This window comes from Neofelis nebulosa, chromosome 1 (assembly GCF_028018385.1).
Source record: "Neofelis nebulosa isolate mNeoNeb1 chromosome 1, mNeoNeb1.pri, whole genome shotgun sequence".
Lineage (NCBI taxonomy): Eukaryota > Metazoa > Chordata > Mammalia > Carnivora > Felidae > Neofelis > Neofelis nebulosa.
In genome coordinates, this window is record NC_080782.1 from 223,433,044 (window position 1) to 223,460,691 (window position 27,648).

General features: G+C 42.7%; 1 protein-coding gene and 1 long non-coding RNA gene across 3 annotated transcripts in view; one reads left to right on the top strand and one right to left on the bottom strand.

Moving 5' to 3' along the window:
- Positions 1-11,489: 11,489 nt before the first annotated feature.
- LOC131486152 (uncharacterized) lies at positions 11,490-16,709 on the bottom strand. 2 transcript variants are annotated; one of them, XR_009249210.1, is made up of 2 exons: positions 16,608-16,709; positions 11,490-12,587 (listed from the first exon to the last, which is right to left on the bottom strand). It is a non-coding gene; the product is annotated as an uncharacterized LOC131486152 (long non-coding RNA). The 2 variants fall into 2 exon arrangements; XR_009249206.1 differs by lacking the exon at positions 16,608-16,709 and adding an exon at positions 16,223-16,334.
- RNASEH2B (ribonuclease H2 subunit B) overlaps positions 16,332-27,648 on the top strand; it is a 59,909-nt gene continuing 48,592 nt past the window's right edge. Inside the window, 2 exon segments of the mRNA XM_058686334.1 lie at positions 16,332-16,863; positions 16,866-16,964. Of these exon segments, the coding sequence (XP_058542317.1) occupies positions 16,332-16,863; positions 16,866-16,964 (631 nt within the window).

Consider the following 27,648-nt stretch of genomic DNA (forward strand, 5'->3'; position numbering starts at 1 on the left):
CCTGGAGTACAGATGAAGCCACACCTTACCCTGCATCACGGGTCCCCCAGAGCCCTGGTCACCACTAGTCCATTGGTGTATGACAACTTGTCATTAATTAGTACAGGCTCTTATAAGGGCTGAGGACCAAGTTTCTTGTTCTCTTCCTCGGTGTTCTTCCTGCCTTGCTGTAGATTCTGAGATCTGTTGAGATCTTCATACCTGGAGAGTTCACAGACCAAATCTCAAATTTCAAAGGACACCTATGACATTGATAATCCTTTCTAGTTCCAAGTAGGCTAGGATCTCGGCTATTTCAGCAAAGCTCTTGTTCCCCAAATCCCCAGGCAATCTTGAATGTCTTGCAGAGATATGTAGTTATTTCTAATGTCTAATCTAAATCTCTTTGGCTGCAACTCAAGTCTGTTGCCTTTATCCCAACCCTAAGTGGAAACAGGGACCAGGACTTTCTTTGCTGAAAAGCATGTCCACATCATATAACTGATTTCTTTAAACGGTATTTACCAGCCTGTCTTCTTTACAAATTAAGGATGTGGTATAGTGTTTTATATCTGGTCTCAGTTTTGTTTTTTTTTTAATTTTTTTTAAATGTTTGTTATTTATTTTTGAAGGAGAGAGAGAGAGAGAGAGCATGAGCGAGGTTGGAGCAGAGAGAGAAGGAGACACAGAATTCAAAGCAGGCTCCAAGCTCTGAGCTGTCAGCACAGAGCCCGACGGGGGGCTCGAACTCACGAACCGCGAGATCATGACCGGAGCTGAAGTCGGACGTTTAACCACCTGAGCCACCCAGGCGCCCCAACAGCAAATTATATTTAAAAAAAAATAATAATAAAATACAGTAAAATCTTGGGGGAAAAAAGGCATTCTAAAAATTTGTGTGTGCTATCAACAAATTCTTCATTCTTGAGAAATCATTTTGTACTTTGTGCTTTAAAGGCTCAAAATCTTTGGATAAAATTGTCTGTTTAATCCAAAGTGAATCACAATTAATAATCACTAATGATTTTTCTTTTTGTAATTATTCTCAAGCAACTATTTTGGGTTTTTTTAGACTTTAAAAAATTTACTTCCCCATCCATTAACAAGCATTTACTGAGCATTAATTATATGCCAGGTCTTGCTATGGGAAAATAAGACAAGATAGACAGAGCCCCTGCCTTATGGAGCTTACAGACATTAAATAAATATGTAATCACAGGGCCAAGCTTTCACTACCACTGTAATAAGTGCTCTCCAGTGCCCTTCTTAGTCCTCACGTAATGTGGCTTCTTTTCCTTCAGAACTTCATTGAAAATGTCATATCCTCTGAGAATCGTCTCCCTACCTGCCATGATTATCTGGTTTGGTTCAGAGCCCAGATTTAAGAAGCTTATCACAATTTACTATTATTTAGATTATTTATTCTAAAAAGTCCATCATCCTAACTAGACTATAAGCTCCACAAAGACAAAGGGCCTGTTTTATCGTGTTCTGTTGTCTTTGCTGTCACTTGCTAGCATGATGCTTGGCTCGCAGTTGGAACTCTAAAAAATATTTGCTGAACAAATGGGTAAGTGAACCAATAATAGAAAGAGACCTAAGAAATGAATAGGCTCTAGCCAAAGAAATGGAGGACATGAGAGGCGTGTTGGGTGGGGGTGGAGAGAACTTTCCTGTCAGAAGGAGCAACCTGTGTCAGGTCCTTGAGGGTGAAAGGAGCATGGCATGTGGCAGGAACAGAAGGAAGACCAAGGAACCCTGGCATTACAGGAGGAAAGTAGTGGGCAGCTCAGCTCCTCTTGGCCCTGAATATCAAACTGAGGACTTCAAATTTTATTTGAATCATCATTGGAAGCCACTGGTGTGGTTTAAGTAGGGAAATGACTTGTTCAGCTTTTCTTTGTAAAGCTGCTCTATCCAATATGGCAGCCATTAGCCCAGCATGGCTACTTAGATTTAGATTAAGAATAAACAAAATTTGGGGCGCCTGGGTGGCGCAGTCGGTTAAGCAGCCGACTTCAGCCAGGTCACGATCTCGCGGTCCGTGAGTTCGAGCCCCGCGTCGGGCTCTGTGCTGACAGCTCGGAGCCTGGAGCCTGTTTCGGATTCTGTGTCTCCCTCTCTCTCTGCCCCTCCCCCGTTCATGCTTTGTCTCTCTCTGTCCCAAAAATAAATAAAAAACGTTGGAAAAAAAAAAAAAAAAAGAATAAACGAAATTAAAATTTCAGTTTCTCAGTCGTACAATCCACATTTCAAGTGCTCAAAAGTCAAAGGTGGTTAGTGGCTATCTTAACAGAAAGCACAGTTAGAGTGCTCAGAACGAACTGAACGAACTGGAATCGTTCAGAGGACGATTCCAGTTTACTGTAAAACTTGAACCTAAAAGCCTAAATGTGAGACGTGAAACCATAAAACTTCCAAAAGAAAACATAAGCAGTAATCTCTTGTACATTGGCCTCAGCAACATATTTATGTGTATGTCTCCTCAGGCAACAGAAACAAAAGTACGAACAAACTGTTGGGACTACAGCAAAATAAAATTTTTTCTTTTAATTTTTTTTTTTTTTTGCATAGCAAGGGAAACCAATAAAAAGGCAACCTATTGATTAAGAGAAGATATTTGCAAATGATGTATCCAATAAGGGGTTAACATCCAAAATATGTAAAGAACCTATACAACTCAATGCCAAACAATTAAATAAATAAAATAAATAATCCATTTAAAACTGGTTAGAGAACCTGAATAGACGTTGCTCCAAAGAAGACATACAGGTGGCCACAGACCCATGAAAAGATGCTCTATATCCCTCATCATCAGGAAAATGTGAATCGAAACCATAATGAGATAAATCCTCTCACACCAGTCAGAATGGTTAGTATCAAGAAGACAAGAAATAACAAGTATTGACAAGGTTGTGGAGAAAAGGGACCCCTTGTGCCCTGTTGGTGGGAACGTAAATCGGTGTTTACTATGGAAAACAATATGGAGTTCCCTCAAAAAATTAAAAATAAAAATGCCATATGATCCAGTAATTCACTGCTGGATACTTACCCAAAGAAAACAGAAACTCTGATTTGAAAGGATACATTCACCTCTACAGCATCATTTACAATAGCCAAGATATGATGATGAATAGATAAAGAAGATGTGGTATATATATATATATATATATATATATATATACTATGTGTGTATATATATGTATATGTGTGTGTAATGGAATATTACTCAGCCATCAAAAAGAATGAAATCTTGCCATTTGTGACAACATGGATGGACCTAGATAGTATTATGCTTGGTGAAATCAGTAACACAGAGAAAGATAAATATCATATGATTTCACTTATATGTGGAATCTAATAAAGCGAATGAACAAACAAAAAACAGACTCAACTACACAGAACAAACTGATGGTTGCCAGAGGGCAAATGGGTGAGAGGATGTATGAAATAGGTGAAGGGGGTGAAGGGGTACAAACTTCCAATTGTAAAATAACTAAGTCACAAACAAATAAACTGGAACCTATCCAATGGCAAATGTAAGAACTTTTTTTGCAGCAGAAAAAAATATTTAAAACTATAGCGCCGATTTAAAACAAATTTTGAGTTTTGAAAGAGCAATCTAACAGTTCAGAAAAGCACCAGTGCTCATAAAAAGAAGCTGCTCTCAAACATGTTGAGAATACATCAAAACATTTTGAGATACAGTTCTAAAATTTGTATTATCTAAAAACAAATACATCTAAAGACTGGTCTGGAGATAATGAACAGGAATCTATTAGCAAATTTACTAATCAGGGTGACATCTATGCTTTTATGGAAACACTAAACATTTGTGTATTTGAAGTCAAATCTCTTTAGCCAACTACCATGAATATTGGCTGCCTGTCAAAAATGATGTGCCCAAATTTCATATGTTTTACATCTCCTGGTAGTGATCCAGCCCATGCAGTATTTTTATATAATGACAGCTGTCATGAAAGAATATCGTATATATACATTGGATTTTGATTAATGAGCTAATGGTAGTTCACGGTCAAAGTCATTAGGTCGTGTGTGGTGTCTGGCATGCTCAGAGTTGATGATGCCGATGACGTCATCCATGTGTTAGGATGTAGCTAAAATGAGCACATTACTGATAGCCATGCTTTTTCAACGGCAGATCACAACCTATTACTAGGGTGTGAAATTAATTTAGTCAGTGCTATCAGCGTTGAATAAAGAACAGAAACCTAATAGACTAGAATTAGAGTCCATTGAACATGATGCAAGTAAGTATTGGTTTGGGAAAAGTTTCAGTTGTGTGTCTGCCCTGTGACTGCTGGGTCATACTGTAGAATGTATTTCTTACTGTGGGTTACAGTGAAAATAGTTTTTTTATGTTTATTTATTTTTGAGAGAGAGAGAGAGACACAGCACAAGTCAGGGAGAGGCAGAGAGCGAGAGAGGGAGAGGGAAACACAGAATCTGAAACAGGCTCCAGGTTCTGAGCTGTCAACATAGAGCCCAAGGCGGAGCTCGAACCCACAGTCCGTGAGATCATGACCTGAGCTGAAGTTGGACGCTTAAGCAACTGAGCCACCCAGGCGCCCCCAGATGTTACCTTTTTTAATGAGGCCTGCTGTGACTTCTTTATTCAAGACTGCAACCCTCCTCATACTCTTTCCTCGTAACCCCCCTTTCCCTGCTGATTTCATTCCTCCATAGTACCAGCCACCCTCAGTCGTACTATAGAATTTATTTATTATGTGTATTGTTTGCCTTTCTCCCTCTACTAGATGTAAATTTCAGGAAGGCAGGTATCCTTGTCCCTTGTATTTACTGACAACCAGAACAGGGTCTGGCACATAGCAGGTGTCAATAAATATTGTAGAATTAATTTAGATTGGGCCCACATCAAGAGAGACCAAGCATCAAATTCGAAATTACCAGATGGATTTTGCATTCATAGGTTATTTTCTGCATTTTATCAGAAACTTCTAACCCTTCTTAAAAAGCAGGCATTCTAACTTACATTTGCTCCTTATAAGGCTCAGTCCACATCTGGTTCTATAAGCCATTAGACCAAGAGCCTCCACTAACTTCTTAGAATCCATCCCAGAGGAGTATAGCATAAGAAATGAGCCTCTGGTGATAATTTATAGATTTAATACAGCTAATCTAGGTAAAATCATCAAAACATGTGCCTCTGCTGAACGTGCTTATTTATCCAACATGGAAAATGAAATAGTAAAGGAGGTCAGAAAATAAATTACAGTGTCACGTGGTTTACAACTTAAAACTTAAGGAGAAAAGTAACCGGATCAAGGTGATGGGCCCTGAAATTTTGGCCACCCAGTTCAGGGAATAAAGGAGTTGGCTCTGCCACCCAGGTAGGAGGGTTATGTTCTTGGTATATTTCATTTATCTTTCACCTCAAACTTTCCAACATAGAAGCAGGGACTACTCCTGGCATCTAAGGGAATCACCAATGCCTTTTTGTACTTATTCCAAAACAAGTTACCTTGATCTGGTTAGTGTTATGAGCATCACATATGAAGTAGTTTCCATTTTTAAAAAGCTGGAAGATGGTTGGGGCACCTGGGTAGCTCAGTCGGTTGAGCGTCCGACTTCGGCTCAGGTCATGATCTCGCGATCCGTGAGTTCGAGCCCCGCGTCGGGCTCTGTGCTGACAGCTCAGGGCCTGGATCCTGCTTCAGATTCCATGTGTCCTTCTTTCTCTGCTCCTTCCCTGCTCACACTCTGCCTCTCTCTCAAAAATAAATAAAGATTAAAAAAAATTTTTAAATAAATAATTAAATAAAAAATAAAAAGCTGGAAGATTGTGAAATAAATAATTTCTGGAAGAAATAATAGAAATATCATTTTGGGTTTGTACATGATTGCAGTATGGATGCCATTTATAAAATGGCTCACAGAAGACATATTTGATGTTAGAAATAACAAAAGGAGACTTCAAATAGGTTGACATCATATAAATAGCGAAAAACTCCAAAACAAGGGGGCCAGGGTGGCTCAGTAGGTTAAGTGACCATCTCTTGGTTTTGGCTCAGGTCATGCATGATCTCATGGTTTGTAGGATCGAGCCCCATGTCAGGCTCTGAGCTGACAGCACGGGGCCTGCTTGGGATTCTCTCTCTCTCTCTCTCTCTCTCTTTCTCAAAATAAATAAATAAGCATTAAAAAAAAACCCTTCCAAAACAAAATATAACCAAACACTTCACAAAAGGGATGCCTACACATCACTTATTTTAATCATTATCTTAATTTGTGCTTATTTATTTACGACACTGTTGTGAGAAACTTAAAGCTATATTATTTTTCCTTTTGTCCCCAAATCTATCCCCCCTTCCTCCCAATCTGTACTGGTATTTGAGGAATTTGAACATAAACTCAACTTGAAAGCTTTCTTCTGTCTCAGTGTTTATCTCCAAAGCCAGAAGAATTGCACCAAATCTTATTCATACTTCTTAATACTGTTTTTATTTTAAGCTACATTTTAAATAAATGGAAACATGTCTCTGCATGCATGGTTCCTGTCTACAAGAAAGATGACAGAATCTGTTTCATTATAGGCTTGTCACGGTTCAGTCAATATTGCCAAAGCTGTGGAATAAATATTGCAGCCTTTCAGTGTAGGGCAATTCTTTCACATCTTAAATCAATGTTAAACTTTTAAAATGTCTCTGTTTTTTTTTTTTCCCAACTCCAGAACAAGGGGTACTTACTTGGTTACAAATTCTTCACCTCTTGGCATGATCTTGATAAGAAATACATGGGATAGGGGCGCCTGGGTGGCTCAGTTGGTTAAGCATCAACTTCAGCTCAGGTCATGATCTCACGGCTCATGAGTTTGAGCCCGGCATCGGGCTCTGTGCTGACAGCTCAGAGCCTGGAGCTGTTTGGGATTCTGTGTCTCCCTCTCCCTTGGCTCCTGCCCCACTCACACTCTGCACTCTGTCTCTCTCTGTCTCTGTCTCTCTCTCTCAAAAATTAATAAACATTAAAAAAAAATTTTTTTTAATAAAAAAAGAAATACATGGAATTCATTTGTTTTGTCTAGAGGTCTTGATAGGTTTTTTTTTTTAGTGTGTTTCATATTTACACTAAAACGTAGAAAAAATATATAAGCACTTTTAAAAGATAATCATTTTATTAATTTAACTAAGTTCTTAAAGAATTAGGGATATTTATGAACTAACAACATTCATTTGTTCTGTCTTGAGACCTAGATGATTTTTTTTCGTAAATTTTCTTCATGGTTATGCTAAAAATAGAGAAGTTATAAGCTCTTTTAAAGGACAGTCTTTTTATTAAGTTCTTAAAGGATTAAGGATATTTCATGGACTCTGAAGAAGACTCTAAAACCTAAGAAAAGTTACATGGTCAATGTAATTACAAAGCTTAATGTGAGAGATGCCTGGGTGGCTCCGTTGGTTAAGCACCCAACTTCAGCTCAGGTCATGATCTCATGGTCTTGTGAGTTCGAGCCCCTCGTCAGGCTGGGTGCTGACAGCTCAGAGCCTGGAGCCTCCTTCGGATTCTGTGTCTCCCTCTCTCTCTCTGCCCCTCCCCTGCTCTCTCTCTCTCTCTCTCTCGGAAGTAAATAAACATTAGAAAGCTTAATGTGAAATTAAATATCCTGTAGAAGATGCAGAAGTTCCTCTTTAATCAATATTACTAATTTTTGCTGTTGAGCAAAATGTCGGGTGGACGTCACACTACCAGGAAAATTGTTCATCTTTGGTGATGCATTAGTCATATTTGTCAGTTGCAGTTCCTGTTTTCAGATGGTCGGACAGGATGAGTTCCTAAAATATCTCATTACTATTTGAAGAATATTTTACTTGTAGGCAGAGGGCAGCAGAAATGTACTGCTTTCATGTAATCAGTGAACGTGTATCCTCAACCCTCTTAATTGTGAGACCATTGGTAAAGGTAATCGAGACCAAAAGGGAGTAAGAATGTTATTCTTTAAACAGATTGGTGGGGGGGCCCTGGGTGGCTGAGTCGGTTGAGTGCTCAACTTCAGCTCAGGTCGTGATCTCGCGGTTGCTGAGCTTGAGCCCCGCGGTGGGCTCTGTGCTGACAGCTCAGAGCCTGGAACCTGCTTCACATTCTGTGTCTCCCTCTCTCTCTGCCCACCCCCCCCCCCCCCGCTCATGCTCTGTCTTTCCCTCCTCAAAAATAAATAACCATTAAAAATAACAACAACTACAAAAAAAAAAAAAACAGATAGGAGGAAGCACAGAGTAAAATGAAACTAGAAATTAATATTTTTAGAGTACATTATTTATTTAATTTCAAGTTAGTTAACATACAGTGTAGTATTGGTTTCACGAGTAGAACCCAGTGATTCATCACTTGCATATGACACCCAGTGCTCATGTCAACAAGTGCCCTCCTTAATGCCCATGACCCATTTAGCCTGTCCCCCACCTACCTCCCCTCTGGCAACCCTCAGTTTGCTCTCTGTATTTAAGAGTTTCTTTTTTTTATATATTAAATATGATTTATTGACAAATTGGTTTCCATACAACACCCGGTGCTCATCCCAATGTATTTAAGAGTTCCTTAAGCTTTGCCTCCATCTCTGTTTTTATCTTATTTTTCCTTCCCTTCCCTTATGTTCAGCTGTTTTGTTTCTTAAACTCCACATGTGTGAAATCATATGATATTTGTCTTTCTATGACTGACTTACTTTGTTTAGCATAATACGCTCTAGTTCCATCCACGTTGTTGCAAATGGCAAGATTTCATTCTTTTTCATCGCCAAGTACTATTCCAGTGTGTGTCTGTGTGTGTGTGTGTGTGTGTGTACCACTTCTTCTTTATCCATTCATCAGTCAATGGACATTTGGCTCTTTCCATATTTTGGCTATTGTTGATAGCACTGCTACAAACATTGGGGTGCATGTGTCCCTTCAGACCCGCATTTTTGTATCCTCTGGATAAATACATAGTAGTGCAATTGCTGGGTCATAGTGTAGATCTATTTTAAATTTGGGGGGGGAACCTCCATACTGGAGGTTCTGGAATCACATTCCAGAGTGGCTGCATCAGTTTGCATTCCCACCAACATTTCAAAAGTGTCCCCCTTTCTCCTCATTCTCACCAACATCTGTTGTTTCCTGAGTTATTAATTTTAGCCATTTTGACAGGTGTGTGGTTGTATCTCATTGTGGTTTTGATTTGTATTTTCCTGATGATGAGTGATGTTGAGCAGCTTTTCATGCGTCTGTTAGCCATCTGGATGTCTTCTTTGGAAAAGTGTCAATTCATGTCTTCTGCCCATTTCTTCACTGGATTATTTACTTTTGGGGGGATGTTGAGTTTGATAAATTCTTTATAGATTTTGGATGCTAATCCTTTATGTGATACTTCATTTGCAAATAACTTCTCCCATTCCATCAGTTGCTTTTAGTTATGTTGATTGTTTCCTTTGCTGTGCAGAAGCTTTTTATCTTGATGAGGTCCCAATAGTTCTTTTTTGCTTTTTTTCCCCTTGCCTCTGGAGATATTTCTAGTAATAAGTTGCTGCAGCCGAGGCCAAAGAGGTTGCTGCCTATTTTCTCCTCTAGGACTTTGATGGTTTCCTATCTCACATTTAGGTCTTTCATCCATTTTGAATTTATTTTTATGTATGGTATAAGACAGTGGCCCAGTTTCTTTCTTCAGCACCATTTGCTGAAGAGACTTTTCCCATTGGATAAACTTTCTTGCTTTGTCAAAGATTAAGTTGGCCACACATTTGCGGGTCCATTTCTGGGCTCTCTATTCTGTTCCATTGATCTATGTGACTGTTTTTGTGCCAGTATCGTACTGTCTTCATGATTACAGCTTTGTAATAAAGATTGATGTCTGGAATTGTGATGCCTCCAGCTTTGGCTTTTTTTTTTTCAACATTACTTTGGGTCTTTTCTGGTTCCCTTCAAATTTTAGAATTGTTTGTTGTAGCTTTGTGAAGAATGCTGGTGTTATATTGATAGGGATTGCATTGAATGTGTAGATGGCTTTGGATAGTATAGACATTTTAACAATATTTGTTCTTCCACTCCATAAACATGGGATGTTTCTCCATTTTCTTTGTGTCTTCTTCAGTTTTTTTTCATAAGCTTTCTATAGTTTTCAGCATACAGATCTTTTACCTCTTGGGTTAGGTTTATTCCTAGGTATCTTACGGCTTTTGGTGCAATTGTAAATGCGATCAATTCCTTGATTTCTCTTTCTGCTACTTCAGTGCTGGTGTATTGAAGAAGCAGATGCAACCAATATCTGTACATTGATTTTACATCCTGCAACTTCGCTGAATTCACATATCAATCAGTTCTAGCAGTTTTTTGATGGGAGTCTTCCAGTTTTCCATGGACAGCATCACGTCATGTGTGAAGAGTGAACGTTTGACTTCTTCTTTGCTGATTTGTATGCCTTCTATTTCTTTTGGTTGTTTGATTGCTGAGACTAGGACTTCCAGTACTATGTTGAATAATAGTGGTGAGAGTGGACATTTTTGTCATGTTCCTGATCAGAGGGGGAAAGCTTTGTTTTTCCCCGTTGAGGACATGGCCTTCGTGATGTTGAGATATGTTCCTTCTATCCCTACTTTCTTGAGTGTTTTTATCAAGAAAGGATGCTGTATTTTGTCAAGTGCTTTTTCTGCATCTATTGAGAGGATCAGATGGTTCTTATCCTTCCTTTTTTAATGTGGTGTATCACATTGATTGATTCGTGAATATTGAACCAGCCCTGCAGCCCGGGAATAAACTTGATCATGGTGAATAATTCTTTTAATGTACTGTTGAATCGGATTTGCTAGTATCTTGTTGAGAATTTTTTCCTGCAGCTTCATCAGGGATGTTGGCCTGTAGTTCTCCTTTTTAGTGGGGTCTTTGTCTGGTTTTGGAATCACGGTCATGCTGGCTTCATGGAATGAGTTTGAAAACTTTCTTTGCATTCTACTTTTTGTAACAGTTTGAGAAGAATAGGTATTAATTCTTCTTTAAATGTCTGGAAGAACTCCCCTGGGAAGCCATCTGGCCGAAGAGTCCTGTTTGTTTGTAGATTTTTGATACCTGATTCAATTTCTTTGCTGGTCATGGATCTGTTCAAATTTCCTATCTCTTCCTGTTTCAGTTTTGGTAGTGTGTAAGTTTCTAAGAATTTGTCCATTTCTTCCAGATTGCCCAGTTTGTTGGCATATAATTTTTCATGGTATTCTCTTATAATTGTTTGTATCTATGTTATTTCCTTCCTGTGTGGCTCAGTAGGTTGAGTGCCCGACTCTTGCTATCAGCTCAGGTCATGATCTCTTGGCTCTGAGATCCAGCTCCGTGTTGGGCTCTAAACTAGTGTAAAGCCTGCTCGGGATTCTCTCTCTCTCCCACTGCCCGTCTCCCCACCCCTGTCTCTAAAAACAAAATAAAAATTAAAAAAATATTATCAAATTAAAATATTAACTGCACAATTTAGAAAATACACCAAAGAAAGAAAGAATGAAAGAACAACTCTGGTTAGATTTTAGCCACCAGCCTTTTATTTCTGTTATTCTTCTTAGTTGTGACCATACTTTCTGTACAAGTTTGTATCCTGCTTTTGAACATAAATATTTAAATGAAAAGTAGCCGATATTTGAAATATTCTCAATTTATTGACTTGCTAGGTAATTCATGGCTTAAAAACACACATCTCAAAAGCATTGTACTGTTGAAATATTAGTATTATATGAAAGTAAATGAGTAATGAAGACATCAAGTTATTAAAATTTTCTGAAGTGTATGATAATTGCTTCATCTGTCATGCAGCAAACTATGTAATTATCTAATTATCTGATTCATGTGATCATGGTAGCCTATCTTTACAGATAGTTCAGGCACAAAAGTATATTTTGGAGTTTGAGTTGCCTGAGATTTCTTGCTACCTTGATTTTATGTAAATATATATGATGTTTATAACTCCATATGCACACCCGGACTGGAATGTGTAAGCATAGTGCCAATAAGCTTCAGCCAAAGACTACCAGAAGCACACCTGTAGTTGAACAAGTTCAACTTATCACTTGTTGCAGGGAGGGTGAATACACGCCATGGGAAATCATGGGTCTTAGTAAGACAGTGTTAGAAGGAAGCTTCAGTCATGTGACCCGGGGGAGAGCCTAAGGAAGCAGACATGGCCTCCAGATTGGGTGCTGTTGGAAAGTGGGGCAATTGTGTGATTGAGGGTCTTAATGAATCTCATCTACAGGAAGGGAAAACTGGAATGAGGATAAAGCTGTATATGGTAAAGAAGTAGCAGGCACTCATTTGGTCTAAGAGAGAGGAAGTGTGTGGCATTTTGTGGGTGGCACAGTGACCTGTTTTTGTCTGTGCTTGGCCAAAACCATGAAGTGGTCTGGCTTTGTCTCATTTTCTTCTGGTTTCAGGGCAGGCTTGTGTGAGGCTGGTATTCTGGGAAATTGTTTTTGTCTCCTGGCAGAGTCACACGGTCCAGCTGTGAGCCCCGGGCCAGCTTCTCAATGTCAAGGGTGGCTCTTCTTCCTTTCCTAATAGCTTCAGTCATTTTTCTTCTAGAACTGGCAGATCTCACTAGTTTACACGTGCCACACTACCCGTCTGCAACAAGTATAATCCAATTTTAGGCTGGGTTGGATAAGAGAGTGAACATAAAGGAAACATTCTCCCCAGAAAGGATGGTTCACTACTACTCATTGGTCCCCTTTGTAAACAATTGGCTCTTTTGAGAGCTGATCCTTTTCTCCTCCCCAGCCTATGCTCAATGTTGTCTTCTCTGTTGTCACTAGATGAACACTTGGCAACAAGACAAAAAACAAGGCAACAGTCTTTTCTTATGGTAAAAGTGATGATAGATGTGAATTTTCATTTGCATTTTGTTTTGAAAGAAGCATTCTCATAAGTTTTTAATAATTTCTAAGAGAAAGAAATTGTTTCTCTACGCCTTAGCTCAAGGATTTTCTGCTCTGGTCACCACTAAGCATTGCTAGAGGTCATTTGATTCTGAACGTCTTCCTCCCAGTTCCTTTTTTTTTACTAGAAAATGAACATCTCTTGCTTTTGGCATTTAGAAGAGCTTCTGTGATTCTCTACTGAATTCTCTACCTGCTGTTTCTTTCTTATTCTTTGGAGAATGACCTGCTTGACTTTTTGCGTGTTAGCATGACTAGTATAAAAATTAATTTCTGGAATATTTTATGGTATATTGGAAAATCCATGTGTTCTTGTTTGTAAAACTTAGAAATACCAGAAGCCACACTGTTACCATAACTGCCTATTTATCTACATACATATTTATTCAAAAGATATATGCTAAGCACATGGTGTGCCCATAAGCTTTGTCCTAGACATTGGACACCAGGGCAGGAGGGAGGAAGGGTGAAGAGCCATCTGTGGGTTGGTATTCCTGCTCGGTCACTTGCTGGTTGGGCATGCTGAGCAATTAGTTATCTCTCTAAATTTACATTCTTCCTCTGTACAACGTGGGGATCCCACTAATACTTCCCCTTAAGGCTGCAGGAGGATGGAAAGAGATCATCTGAGTTAAATGTTTAGTACGGTGCTGTCACAGTACTAAAAGAAAGCCATTGCTATTTTTTGAGGATTAAGTGGTGAATAACTAGATGCTATCCTTCGTCAAGGAACTGGTGGAGGCTTGGGCTCCGCTACCTAGTGATGTAACTGGGAAGACTGGAGGCAACTCACTCATTCTTGGGGAGGGTGTTGGGGGGCAGGCAGCAAGACGAGTGCTGTAGAGAAGGAATTGCCTAAATAAGACCTGGTGGGTGAGTAAAAGTTGACCAAGCGGTGGTGAAGAGAGAGAAAGTGAAGGAATGCGGCTAGTGGAGAGCAGGGTGTCCCTGCAGTGGGAACATAGTGTCAAGTGCTCGATGTGACAAGGGCAGTTCCTTGTGGCTAGACTGTGGACAGGGAGGGAGGCAGTGGGAAGTGTGGTTGGAGGGGCAAGTGAGGACAAGATCTCAAGGTCCCTCTGTTCAAAGCTTAGTATCTTGGACTTTATTTATCCTGAGGACAATAGGACTCTGGAGTCAGTTTCCTGTATCACCACTGGTACCCCTTCTAAGAAGGTACTCAAATTAAACATTTTAAGTGGATAAAGGAAATCGTTTAGAAATGTTTGTTGGAACAGATTTTTTTTTTTTTTTTAATTTTTTTTTCAACGTTTTTTATTTATTTTTGGGACAGAGAGAGACAGAGCATGAACGGGGGAGGGGCAGAGAGAGAGGGAGACACAGAATCGGAAACAGGCTCCAGGCTCCGAGCCATCAGCCCAGAACCTGACGCGGGGCTCCAACTCACGGACCGCGAGATCGTGACCTGGCTGAAGTCGGACGCTTAACCGACTGCGCCACCCAGGCGCCCCTGTTGGAACAGATTTTTAAAAAATGTTTTTATCCCTGGATGGAAACGCCAGAAAGTAAATTATACTCTCATTCATAAAACATAGTGACAGTCGCCCATGTGTGCCCTGGCTCCTCTCTGATTTGACTTTTCTTGCCCCCTCATTCTTTACCTGTCCCTTATCCCACTACCCTCCATTTTGAAGATGCCATTCCTTATGTGTTCCATCCATGGTCTTAAAACTGCATGTATCCTTTTAAAAGATAGAATGTTTTAAGTGGGTTTTATTTTTTAATGTTTATTTTTGAGAGAGCCAGAGAGCAAGAAAGCATGAGTGGGGGAGGGGCGGGGAAAGAGACTGGAGACACAGAATCTGAAGCAGGCTCTAGGCTCCAAGCTGTCAGCACAGAGCCCCACGCGGGGCTCAAACTCACCAACGGCGAGATCATGACCTGAGCCGAAGTCGAACGCTTAACCCACTGAGCCACCCAGGTGCCCCTTATGTGGGTTTTTGATTTATCTACTTGGTATTCTATTAGCCCTGCATCTTTTGTTTTCCTCTTGATATGAAGCATCCATGTTGCTGTGTGTACACGTAGTTCATCATATGAACATCTAGTCCATTGCTTTGAACTGCCGCAAAGTCCATGTATAGTATGCATTGTAGCATTATTTATAATAACAGTTTGAAATAACCTAAATATTGCACACTAGGGAATGGCTAAGAAACCTCGGTACATTAGCAGTATGAAATAATGCCTCCATTAACAATACTCTGGATGCCATGGGAAACATGTTTATACAACGTTAAGGGAGAAATGCAGACAAAATTGTCTTTACTCTGTGCAAACTACCTCCTAATAAATACATATTCATACAGCCAATGGCCGGAAAGGATCAGAGAATGAAAGCAATTCTGTATGTCAGAGCAAGGGAACTGTGGGTAACGTTTCTCTTGTAGCTGTTAATAGCGATTATGGTGTGCCTGGGAATTTAGCCTACACACGCTTTTCCCCTAGTATAATCTTGGGGGAGGGAAGAGATCAGAGCAATACTAATCTGCTGCCTGTCCCAGCGTTGGCATCTGGATGTCCCTCCTGAGGCAGAAGGGTGTGTCCTCCAGTCAGTTTCAGCCGCATTTGCCACCACCACTCCCCATGGGAAATTGGACTGAAATTGAAACTCCTTTCAGAAGGCTGAGATAGATGGAGTTCTGCCAAAGTTAACTATCTTCAAGAAAAGGGAAGTGCATTAAGCTATGTAAAATATTATTCTTCCATTCGTGCAAAAAGACACGGACTTGTACGTGCATGGAAAATTTTTGGAAGAACAGACAAGAAACTGTTAACAGCAGTTGCCCCCTGGGGTGGAGATTGGGGATCTGGGGTAGGAGGGAGACCTATTTTTCTTTAAAGTATAAGAGAAGTATTTATTATTTTAAGAAACCCTGTACCAGGTACCACTTTTTCAATTAAAATTTTATTTTTCAAAGTGTAAATCACCAAATTTCATGAACTTAACTTTTAAACATCGCTTTGATTAAAAAAAAAAAAACACAAACTTTTTACTTTATTTATCTGTTTAGAGAGAGAGTATTGGGGGGGGGGGGGTTGTGCAGAGAGAGGGAGAGAGAATCCCAAGCAGCCTCCACACTGCCAGTGCATGCAGGGTGAACTTACGAACCCTAAGATCATGACCCGAGCGGAAACTGAGTCCCACGCTTAAGGACTGAGCCACCCGAGTGCCCCTTAAATATCCTTTTAAAATGTCTTAAATTTTTAACTCATTACAAAGATTCTCCCCAAATAACAAATTCGTATTTTGAGCACCTCTTTTTAGTGGTGAGAGCTAAGCCCAATTCGAAGACTACTTACAATGCATTATGAATCCACAAAGCACAAAATACTGTGACCTTAATTCCAACGCAGAATGCAACCGACAAACAAGATAGACTAACAAGAATGACATCAGGATTAGAATCTGATGGCAGTTGTCCTTAACACGGATCTGCTGCAGGCTTTTTCCTCCACGCTCGGTGTTCGCGTTCCCCAACCCTCCGGGTGCGGCGGCCTCATCCGACCCGGGGCCCCCCCGCTCCCGGGGGGGGGGGGGCCCGGCCTCGCTCGCTCTCCCACCTGGGACTCCTTCCGCCGCCGGCCGCGCCACCACTTCGCGGGCCGAGGCTCCCCCGCCCGCCGCCGCGTCCCAGGGTGGCCGCCCCGCGCGCCGCGTCACTCCGCGCCCTCGGTGAGGACCTACCACTGGCCGCGCAGCGGAGGGGAGAGGCCGCGACCCTTCCCCTGCCGGCGGGCGACGCGCCACCACTCGGGTCGCCTCGGCCTGGCGCTAAATTTAAAAACGTTCACAGGCGCGGCCGGCTGGCTGCGGAAACGAAAGTTAATTCGTCCCGCGGGCCGCCTCCCGGGCTCCGCCGGCGCCTCAGCGCGCGGCGCTAGCGGGGATACACCCTTCCCCCGCCATCTTCCGCCGGCTCCGGGCAGGTCCCGCGCTCCGCGGGTGAGGCCTGCTCGCGCCCCGAGAAGAAGGCGGGCGGCAGGGACGGCATGGACGGCGGGGACCGGGCTCGCGCCCGGCAGCACGTGTTCCTGCTTCCAGGTAAATACGCCCGCCCCGAACGGCGGCGCGCCTCGCCCGGCCCTCCGCCCGCGCGGTCCGGCGGAGGCGGCGGCGGCGCGCGGCCGGACTTCCACCTGGGGCGGCGGGGCGCGCCCCACGTCGGCTCTCGGCGCTCGCGGCCCTGCGCGCGCACCCCAGCTGGTCCCACTCCCGCGCGGAGCCCGGGCGCCGCGGGCACGGGCGCTGCGCGTCCCCGGGCCCCCGGTGTGGGACCAGATTCTCTCCCCGACGCGTCGCACCCGCTCTTGGTCACTCCTTACAGCTGGCTGCGGGGTTTGCAACCCAACGCCGAAAGCGCAGAAACGGGCCGAGCGTTGTTTCTCCGGCTGCGGTGGGCTGCAAGGAGCGGCCCAGGCCTGTGGAGAATGACGCGGACTCAGGGTCTCGCGGCACGCTGTGGGGCCCGGAAGTGTCTGTTTCGGGGGGCAGTTTGCTGTCCCCCTCTCTCTCCCCACTCGGCAGCTGGCCCAGCTCTGGGTTCCTGCTGGATAGGATCCAGTGAGCCCGGAAAGGCCTCAGACGCTGTGCACCTTTCTAACAAGGCCCAGATGATGGTAGGGGTTAGGACAAGTCTTCAAAGAAAGTCAGGTGGGTAGTTAATGACATAAGTGATGGAGCCAGGCCCTTTTTCAGCCTCCCCCTAGGTGGTGAGGGGCCATCGGGGTCTGCAGAGGATTGGAGAAATAGATAGTGAGATACCGCACGCGATGGGCTCCAGGAAGTGTCAGAATCAAAGGCGTTTGGGACTAGGGAATGCAAGCCCGTCAAGTTTGGCCCTCTTGTAGGTTGATACATTGATATGATGGCATAACATTGGAAATAAGGAGAATCCTTGGTTCACTGTGTTTAATTTTTAGGTTTAGCTCAGCAAATGCAGTGTTTTTACAACAAATCATGGTCTGATGATGTTATAGGTATGTAGCAATCTAGACTTTCATGATGAATATTGAAAATTCTTACCTGACAGTGTGTCAAGAATATTTTTGTGTGTATGTTTCACTTTTTCTCCCTTTATAGTTATTACACACAATACAGTATACAAATTTAAGTGTGCAATTCAGCAAATACACTCATGTATTTTCATTATGTACACGTACGTGTACACCCCTGTAATCATCCCCCAAGTCAAGATGTAGAACTTTTTCAGCAAGCTCATGCTTGCTGCTAGATAGCCACGGGTCAGTGCTGATCTTTGTCACTAGAGATTTGTTTTGCCTGTTTGGGTGAGTGTGTACTCCTGTAGGTCTGGCTTCTTTCACTCAGCAGTATTTCTTGAGATTCATCCATATTATGTGTAGCAGTGGTTTGGTTTATTGGTCGATTTGTGTTTTCGTTGTTGTGTGTATTTTATTGTATGAATATCCATACTGTTTATTTCCTCTGCTGTGGGTGGACATTTGGATTGTTTCCACTTGGTAACTATTGTGAATTGCACTTTTTTTTTTTTTTAAAGTTTATTTATTTTGGGAGCAAGCAAGAGAGAGGGGGAGGGGCAGACAGAGAGGGAGAGAGAGAGAATTCCAAGCAGGCTCTGCAGTGTCGGCACAGAGCCCAACGCGGGGCTCAAACTCACCAACCTTGAGGTCATGACCTGAGCCGAAACCCGAGAGCCAGATGCTTAACTGACTGAGCCACCCAGGCACCCCGTGAATTACACTTCTAAGAACATTCTTTTATGAGGCTTTTGGTAGAAAGAGGCACTCATTTCCCTGGCGTGTGTACCCAGGAGTGGAATTACTGGTTTTGGGGATCTGTATGTTCAGCCTTAGTAGATGCTGCTAACGGTTTTCCCAAGTGGTTATACCGATTTACACTACCACCAGCCGTGTGTGAGAGTTTCCATTGCTTCACATCTTCACCAGGGATTTGTATAGGCAGTTTTTTAAAAGTTTTGTATTTGAGAGAGAGAGAGAGAGAGGGAGAGAGAGAGAATCCCAAGCTCAACATGGGGCTCCATCTTGCGACCCTGAGATCTGGACCTGAGCCAAAATCAAGAGTCTGACACTTAAACAACTGAGCCACCCAGGTGCCCGGAGATGTATATATGCTACAACCATTAAAGCAAATTTCAGGGTTTTGATAGAATCTAGCAAAGGCCTACTCGTATACATGTTTTACATTAGAAAAATCTTCTTCTTTTTTGTCACATCAATTCAGTGAGATTTTAAGGGTAGGAACTCCAATTCTTTCACAATCAAGTGCATTATTATTATTTGGATACACACAACGGCTGCTGATAGTTTGAGTTTCTTATTTTGTTCTGTTTAATTGGTATTGACATTTTCATTCTTGAAAATGCATATATCCTCATCGTATTAAACACAAAAACCTGGGGTGCCTGGGTGGCTCAGTCGGTTGAGCTTCCGACTTCGGCTCAGGTCATGATCTCACGGTCTGTGAGTTTGAGCCCCGCGTCGGGCTCTGTGCTGACCGCTCAGAGCCTGGAGCCTGCTTCGGATTCTGTGTCCCCTCTCCCTCTGACCCTCCCCCCATTCATGCTCTGTCTCTCTCTGTCTCAAAAATAAATAAACATTTAAAAAAAACCCACAAAAACCTTCATTAACTATTGCATCCCTGAAAATTAAAAAAAAAATGTAATGTTTTACTTATTTTTGAGAGAGAGACAGAGACAAAGTATGAGCAGGGAGGAGCACAGAGAGAGAGAGGTAAACACAGAATCCAAAGCAGACTCCAGGCTCTGAGCTGTCAGCACAGAGCCCGATGCGGGGCTCAAACCCACAGACCGTGAGATCATGACCTGCACCGAAGTCGGATGCTCAACCGACTGAGCCACCCAGGCGCCCCATATCCCTGAAAATTTTAGGTTTAATGTGTTTACTGCTGGACTGTGAGAAGTTCAGTCTGCTTCCCGTTCAAAGCTGAGATGTCCTGTGGCCTATGAACTCATTGGAGAGGGCTGAGCCAGCTGCTCAGGAGCTGCGTTGTCTGGCTGGCTTGTTCTTTACCACTACTTGAGCTTCCTGTTCCTGCCTGTCCGGCCGGCCTTTAGTGCCACCTGCAGGCTTTGAGCGTACAAACATTGGTGGTTTCACAGTTCCTGCAGTGCAACAATGCCACTCAAACTTGAGGGCGTAGGTCATCTGGGAAACTGGGCCCCACCCCCAGGGTTTTTGATTCAGTGGCTCTCGGGAGAGGCCTGAGAATGTGCATTTCAAACAAGTTCCCAGGTGACGCTGATGCTGTCGGTCTGTGGACACCACTTCGAACCCCCGCACTGAGACAGCCCTTGGGAGTGGGTAGAGAGGAGTAGGAATGGCCAGCCCCAGGTTTAGCTCTCTTTTCGTGGGCCGGAATTTGTGTCCTCAGGGGTGTGCGTGTAAGTCCAGGGTATGAGGCCCATCTTCACAGACACATATTTGTGGGTTTTTTCTAGCAGATGAGAAATCAGCTACGGTAAGCTATGCATTTGAAACAAGGAGACTATATCCTCCTTGGAGTGAGCACCATAGCGCCAAATTGGGCCCTTAATTAAGAAAACAAAGATTATAGAAGATTTTTCAAGAATATTTGGTGGAAGCCGTTTGTACTCAGTTTTAGGACATTTCTGGGATCAGAGGAACTTACTCTGTTACTGGAACACAAGCTCATTAACCAACAGATGAATAGAACTTTAGAGATTTACCCATGAGGCAAATGCAAAGCCACTGGTCCTTGGGATGACACTTTTTTCTTGCCATTTAGTTCATGTTGTTTATCAAGTTGTCTACGATAACATTGTGTTATACGTTGAAGGATATATTAAAAAGGACTATTTAGGCCTCTTGCTTTTTAATTCCTCTGGAGAAGTCAAAATTCCCAGAGAAACAAAAACTGAAGCTTGGAAAGGATACTTGTGAGGTAGTAAGGCTTAGGGCCTTGACTTTCATAGGCTGCCAGGAACAGAACTGCCTCCCATGCAAGCAAGACAAACATTTCTTGTAGTTTGGGATGGTCTTCAGTGTTTCTCCAAAAAGGCCTGTGGGTTCTAGCCTATTCACAGTTTTAGTTACTGTAAGAGACCATTAACATCTCTATCTTTTAGAATTTGGTATAAGTTTCTATCTCTCTTTCCTGCCCTAAAAATAAATGTTTAAGTCATATTCTTAATATTTTTCTCTAGTCTAAGTTTTGTACACTTGTCAACTCTACTAGGTTGGGATAGACCCTAACATGAAAGGTGGGCTGGGAACCGATTCACCAAGTATAGAAGTCTGTGTGGATTGTTTGTGTGGTTGCACCCTGTGGCTGGACCATCTCCAAGGAGATGTCAAAACATTGGAAAACCCTAATGTTGTGTGAGGGAAGAAAGGAAGGACAGAAATGATCTCAGGACCAGTAAATTGATTTGGGTTAGCTTAGGCTGAAAGCATCCCTCATTCAGCCCCCTGATTAAAAAGCCCCCAGATCAAGGTAGATGCCACATCACATTTTCAGCTGTAGACAAGTTTTGCAATAAAATTATTCACCTTTATCTCCAGAAAACACACGTTCAAAAGCATTTTAAGAAGAATTGTATTTGTTACTTCTTTCCCCACAGCATGAATAGTGCCAGCTTTTGCACAGTAGAGGATGGGTTGCTTTTGGGGGGGAGGTAAGAATCACAGGCCGGCCTGCCTGCCTACCTTAGACATTCCAAATACATTAATGAGCCTTTTATGAGAGGCAGCATGATGATCACAAACAATACGATCCTCTTTGTCTCTCCAAATAGAATACAGAAATAGCTTTGAAAGCATTGTGAGAATGCAGGCTTTAGAACCATGTTCTAATTAAAGGATTAAAAAAAAATCAACTTTAAAAGGCAAAAGTAGTTTTTGTAATTAATGGTAGAGACAATTTATATTAATGTTATTTCTGATTCGAGTCTTGTAACTTTTTAATAAGCCCACAAGAAACACCTCTTATTTGAAAAAAAATAATAATAATAGTGTGAAGTATGTGGTAAAGGAAGAATTGCTATAGACCCAAATGACTTTTTTTTCAGTGACCCTAAAATGCATAAATAAATAAAACTTTTTTCCTCCTTTACCTAAAGGCACATGGTTAATGTCAGAAGAAAACTGTAAGCAGATTTTTTTTTTTAACGTTTATTTATTTTTGAGACAGAGATAGACAGAGCATGAACGGGGGTGGGTCAGAGAGAGAGGGAGACACAGAATCTGAAGCAGGCTCCAGGCTCTGAGCCATCAGCACAGAGCCCGACGCGGGGCTCGAACTCACGGACCGTGAGATCACGACCTGAGCCGAAGTCGGCCGCTTAACCGACTGAGCCACCCAGGCACCCCAGATTTTTTGGTTTTTTGTCAACACTGTTTACATGTATGCATGTTTGTGTTTGGAAATCTAGCTTGTGGGCTGAAAGCTTCCTTATTTTCAGAAGAGCTTATTCACAGGACAGGAACCTGTACTGTACTTGGTAGGAGATGGGGCACAATTCCAGCACTGGTTTTAGACAATCTCTGAATAATTAAGCTCCGCTTCTTGGGAGATTTGTCTTTTACTGAATAGTCTTCTGCAGGCCGTCAGCAGCACGGGAGTCTCTGAGTTCCCCAGCATGGAGCATGTTTAACGTTTTCCACACAAATCCTGAGGCTGGTTTTGTCTTTACGAGGCTTTTTTTGGTGGCGGTTCCACCGACCTTTTCTCAGACGGCCACTGGATCTGCCCTATCTGAGCACACTCTGAAGCGGGTGGACTTAGTCGGTTGTCAGTTGTGCAGTCAAGCTGAGCCTGATACTGTCCCGCTAGTAATTGTTCCGAAAGATTTGGGATATTTATAAGAACTTTTAACTCTCACACATTTATCCTCCAGGGCAGAAAAGAGTTTTCATAAAAGGAAAGTAAGAAATGTCCACAATTTTTATTTGAGTATGGTTGTCACCTCATGTTATGTTAGTTTTAGGTGTGCAACATAGTCTTTTAGCCACTCTGTGAGTTATGTGTGCTGTGCCCACCACGAGTGTAGCTGCTGTGTCACACACCCTGCAGTACTATGATACCATTGGCTGTCCTCCCCATACCCTACCTTTTATTCCCATGACTTGCTCATTCTGTAACTGAAACCTGGATCTCACACCCCCCTTCACCCCACCTCTTCTCCTCTGGCAACGTCAGTTTGTTCTCTGTATTTATGGGTCTTTTCTGCTGTTTACTTTGCTTTGCTTTGTTTATATTCCACATGTAAGTGAGATCATATGGTATTTGTCTTTCTTTGTCTATTTCACTTAGTATAATACCCTCTAGGTCCATCCATGTTGTTGCAGATAGCAAGATTGCATCGTTTTTATGGCCAAGAATATTCCATTGTGTATGTATGTATACACACACATTTTACATACACACACACACACACACACACACACACACACACAATCACATCTTCTTCATTCATCTATTGATGGACACTTGGGTTGATTCCATATCTTGGCTGCCGCAAATAATGCTATAATAAATATAGGGATGGCCATAGCAACCTTTTTCTAGATAGGTCACCTAAGGCAAGGGAAACAAAAGCATGTCAAAATAAAAAGCTTTTTTAAAAAGTTTTGACTACATCAAAATAAAGAGCTTCTGCACAGTGAAGGAAACCGTCAACCGAATGAAAAGGCTACTCACTGAATGGAAAAATATATTTGCAAATAACATATTCAGTAAGGGGTTAATATCCAAAATATAGAGAGAACTTATACAACACAACATCAGGAAAACAAATAATTTGATTAAAAAATGGGCAGGAGACCTGAATAGGCATTTTCCCAAAGAAGACATCCAGATGGCCAATAGACACATGAAAAGATGCTCACCATCACTCATCATCAGGGAAATGCAAATCAAAACCACAATGAGATGTCACCTCACAACTGTCAGAATGACTAAAATCAAAAGGACAAGAAATAACAAGTATTGGTGAGGATGTACAGAAAAAGGAACCCTCATGCACTGTTAGTGGGAATGCAAACTGGTACAGCCACTGTGGAGAACAGTATGGAGGTCCCTCAAAAAATTAAAAGTAGAATTGCCATATGAGGGGCACCTGGGTGGCCCAGTCGGCTAAGCCTCCAACCTTGGCTCAGGTCATGATGCCTGTGTTTGAGCCCTGCATTGAGCTCTGTGCTGACAGCTCAGAGCCTGGAGCCTGCTTTGGATTCTGGGTCTCCCTTTCTCTCTTCCCCTCCCCCACTGCACTCTGTCTCTCTCAAAAAATAAATAAACATTATGGGGCGCCTGGGTGGCGCAGTCGGTTAAGTGTCCGACTTCAGCCAGGTCACGATCTCGCGGTCCGTGAGTTCGAGCCCCGCGTCGGGCTCTGGGCTGATGGCTCGGAGCCTGGAGCCCGTTTCCGACTCTGTGTCTCCCTCTCTCTCTACCCCTCCCCCATTCATGCTCTGTCTCTCTCTGTCCCAAAAATAAATAAAAAAAAAAAAGTTGAAAAAAAAAATTTTTTTTTTAAAAATAAAAAAATAAAAAATAAACATTAAAAAAATAAAAAAGAAATACCATATGATCTAGTACTTCCACTACTGTGTATTTACCTAAAGAAAACATAATTTTTTATTTGAATAGCAGAAAAGGGGGGCACATGGGTTTTTCCCATATCCTCTAAGCTTTTACCATGATGTTAAGACACCAACAACTTATCAGTATTTTCTAAAGTGTTGTAATAAAACATACCTAAAACTAGATTTATGCTATTTATTGGCTCTGTGTCCTTGGACACATTGCATCTTCTTTGTAAAGCCTCAATTTCCTCATCTCTACAGTGGGGAGAACAGCTCTTTCTCCTAAGCTCCCCTTTGCACCCCAAGATCTTAGTCCCAGACCTGGGACAGAGTAGGCATTCGGTAAACATTCACTGAAGGATGCATGTCTCACGTGCCATTTTTTCCTGCAGTCTTTGCTACACTGCCCTTTGTCCTCCTTTTACACTTCTATCCAAATCCTACCCCTTTCTTCAAGGCCTGGTTCAAAGTTAGTTTCCACAAAGCTAAGCCATTTGTATAGACCACAAATGAATTCCAGTATTCTTCAATTTTTCTCATTTTTCTATTTCTGCCTTTATTTCACTCTGCACTCACACTCCTCACTAAAATACTCAGGGTTATTGGGGTTATACAACATATCTCTGTTTGAATGCCCGTGACTTTGGGTCTGCCTGGACTCTCCTGCCTGCTCGTCTTCACGTTCTCTGCCTGCCAAATGCCTGCCTGTCTCTTAACCTCAGCCCCTGGCTCCTCCAGGCAACCTTCCCTCCCAGCCTCTCCCCTGTGAGTGTGCGAGCTCGCGGTACCTTCTCGGCCACCTACGCATCTTGTGATTATTCTGTCCACTATCCTTTTTATGTAAAGATGTATTGAACCCCCAGTACATGCCAGCAGCTGGGGAGAATCCACGTGCGTTCTGCCTGCATCACCGCCACCAGCTCCTCAGTGCTGGGCACCTTGGCCTGAGGCTCCAGAGCCCTCCCCTGCCCAGTGCCTCTGAAAGCAGAGGCGTGCCACTGAGGACTCCCAGCCTTTTTGTTCAGAGGTCCTTTATCCGTGCCTTTTACATATCTGCCTTTCTAGGTATACCTTGCCTTTCCAGGTATGACTGTTGCTAAAGTGGGATGGGCTGCCTGCTGGAGTGGTCAGATCTGCACGTTCTGAGGCCTGTTTTATCATCTGCCTCTGAAACGCCGAGGATCCAAGCTGGCCGAGGTCTCCAGGCGGAGCTAGTTTCTCTGCAAGAGTCTAAGACATTTGGTGAGGCTCTGCTTTATCAGTATAGAGTAGTATAGATTAGACTATACTGTGCTATACTATGCTATACTATACTGTATATTTTAATAGTAGAATATTATTAGAACAGTAATACAGACCCAGTGCTGTATGGAAACTTTACCCAGTTCCCAGTACGGAAACTTTAGCGATGCAGAAAAATATAAAGAAGGAAATAATGTATCTATCATCTTGCCACTGAGAAATAACAATTTTGGAAATATTTCTTTCCAGTCTTTTTATATTGTATGTATCCTAGTGTGAACTCCGTGTTTTTCTTTTTTTTTCTATTTTTCTATTTTTAGCTTTATTTCACTGTTTATTCTTTCTACTTATACTATGAATTTATTTCTTTTTTAAGAGAAAATTTTTAATGTTTATTTTTGAGAGAGAGAGAGACAGACAGAGCATGAGTGGTGGGGGAGCAGAGAGAGAGAGAGGGAGACACAGAATCAGAAGCAGGCTCTAGGTTCCAAGCTGTCAGCACAGAGCCCGGTGCGGGGCTCCAACTCACAAACTGCAAGATCATGACCGGAGCTGAGGTCGGACACTTAACCGACTGAGCCACCCAGGTGCCCCTGAATTTATTTCTATTGTAACAAATATACCAAATAAGTTTTGCTTCAGGGCACCTAGGTGGCTCAGTTAATTAAGCCTCTGACTCTTGATTTGGCCTCAGGTCATGATCTCATAGTTTGTCCCTGCATCAGGCTCTGTGCTGTCAACGTGGAGCCTGCTTGGAATTCTCTCCCTCCCTCTCTCTCTCTCTGCCCCTCCCCTGCTCATTCTCTTTCCCTCTCTCTCTCAAAAAACAATTAAAAAAAAAAGTATTACTTCACAGCATAGACTGCATATTTTGAATGGATTATCTTTAAGAGTGGGTAAAGACTGAAAATACAAATAGATGCAGGAGAGGTGAACGTAAATTCACAGAACCATAATGGCCACAATGGCAAGCTGGGATTCTTTGAAAGCCATTTGAGGTTGAAGTTTTTAGGACAACCATGGCCTCCTGCAAACGTCCCTTGGTGTGCTTACCATAAATAGGATGCCAGTTTGAGTAGACCATGAATCTGGCTTGGTATGGAAATTACTATGCATTTAATGTTGAGACCTTCATCCTAATTGTGTTGCAAAACCTGGCTAGCCAGTTCATTGATCCCTGGGAAGGGCCGGCTGTGTGTTGGGGGTAGAGGCGGGGTAGAGAGTATACAAGCATTGGGACTCGGGGGTTGCAGCGCTTAGAGGTCCAGGGCTTCTGTCCCCCTGAGAGTTTACTTCCTCTGCTCAAACCAACTTCCTCCACTTAGTAGATAATAGGCTGCACGCTGCACCCACGCCTCAAATCCCCCAGTGTCTACTGGGAGAAACTGCCCCTTTTCTCTTCTTCTCTTACAGCCTTTTGACTGGCCCCACTGTGATCACATGCAACCCCAGCCTCACCCCCCTGTTAGCTGTAGCCTTGGAGGGGCAGCCTCCACTACAGCACCAGGTGGGAGACGGGGAGGACAGAGGGGTTCTGGAGGGTAGGGAGCACTTTTCCAGAAGAAGGAATGGCGAGGCTGGGCAGCGCAAGAGCTAGCTGCTGCCCTCACCCCCTGGTGTGCCTGAGCTCTGGCCAGAAGCCTGCACTGCGTGTGACGGGGTGGTCTCAGCCGAGCATTCTCAGTTTCCCAGTTCTTGGGGGTCTCTTTGGCTAGATGGTGTATAGGTGGGGCAGAGGTTTATCGTATGAAGAAGTAGATTTGGGCTGTAACTTGCGCTCTTCTTCGTTTACCCAAGGTTTGTGTGATTTCTAGGAAGCCCATCTTCTAGGTCCTGTGTCTTCTAGCTCTTATACCTTTGCAGTACACTTTGATGTATGCTGTTGTATTTGACCCTCACGATGGCCTTGGGAATTAGTCAAG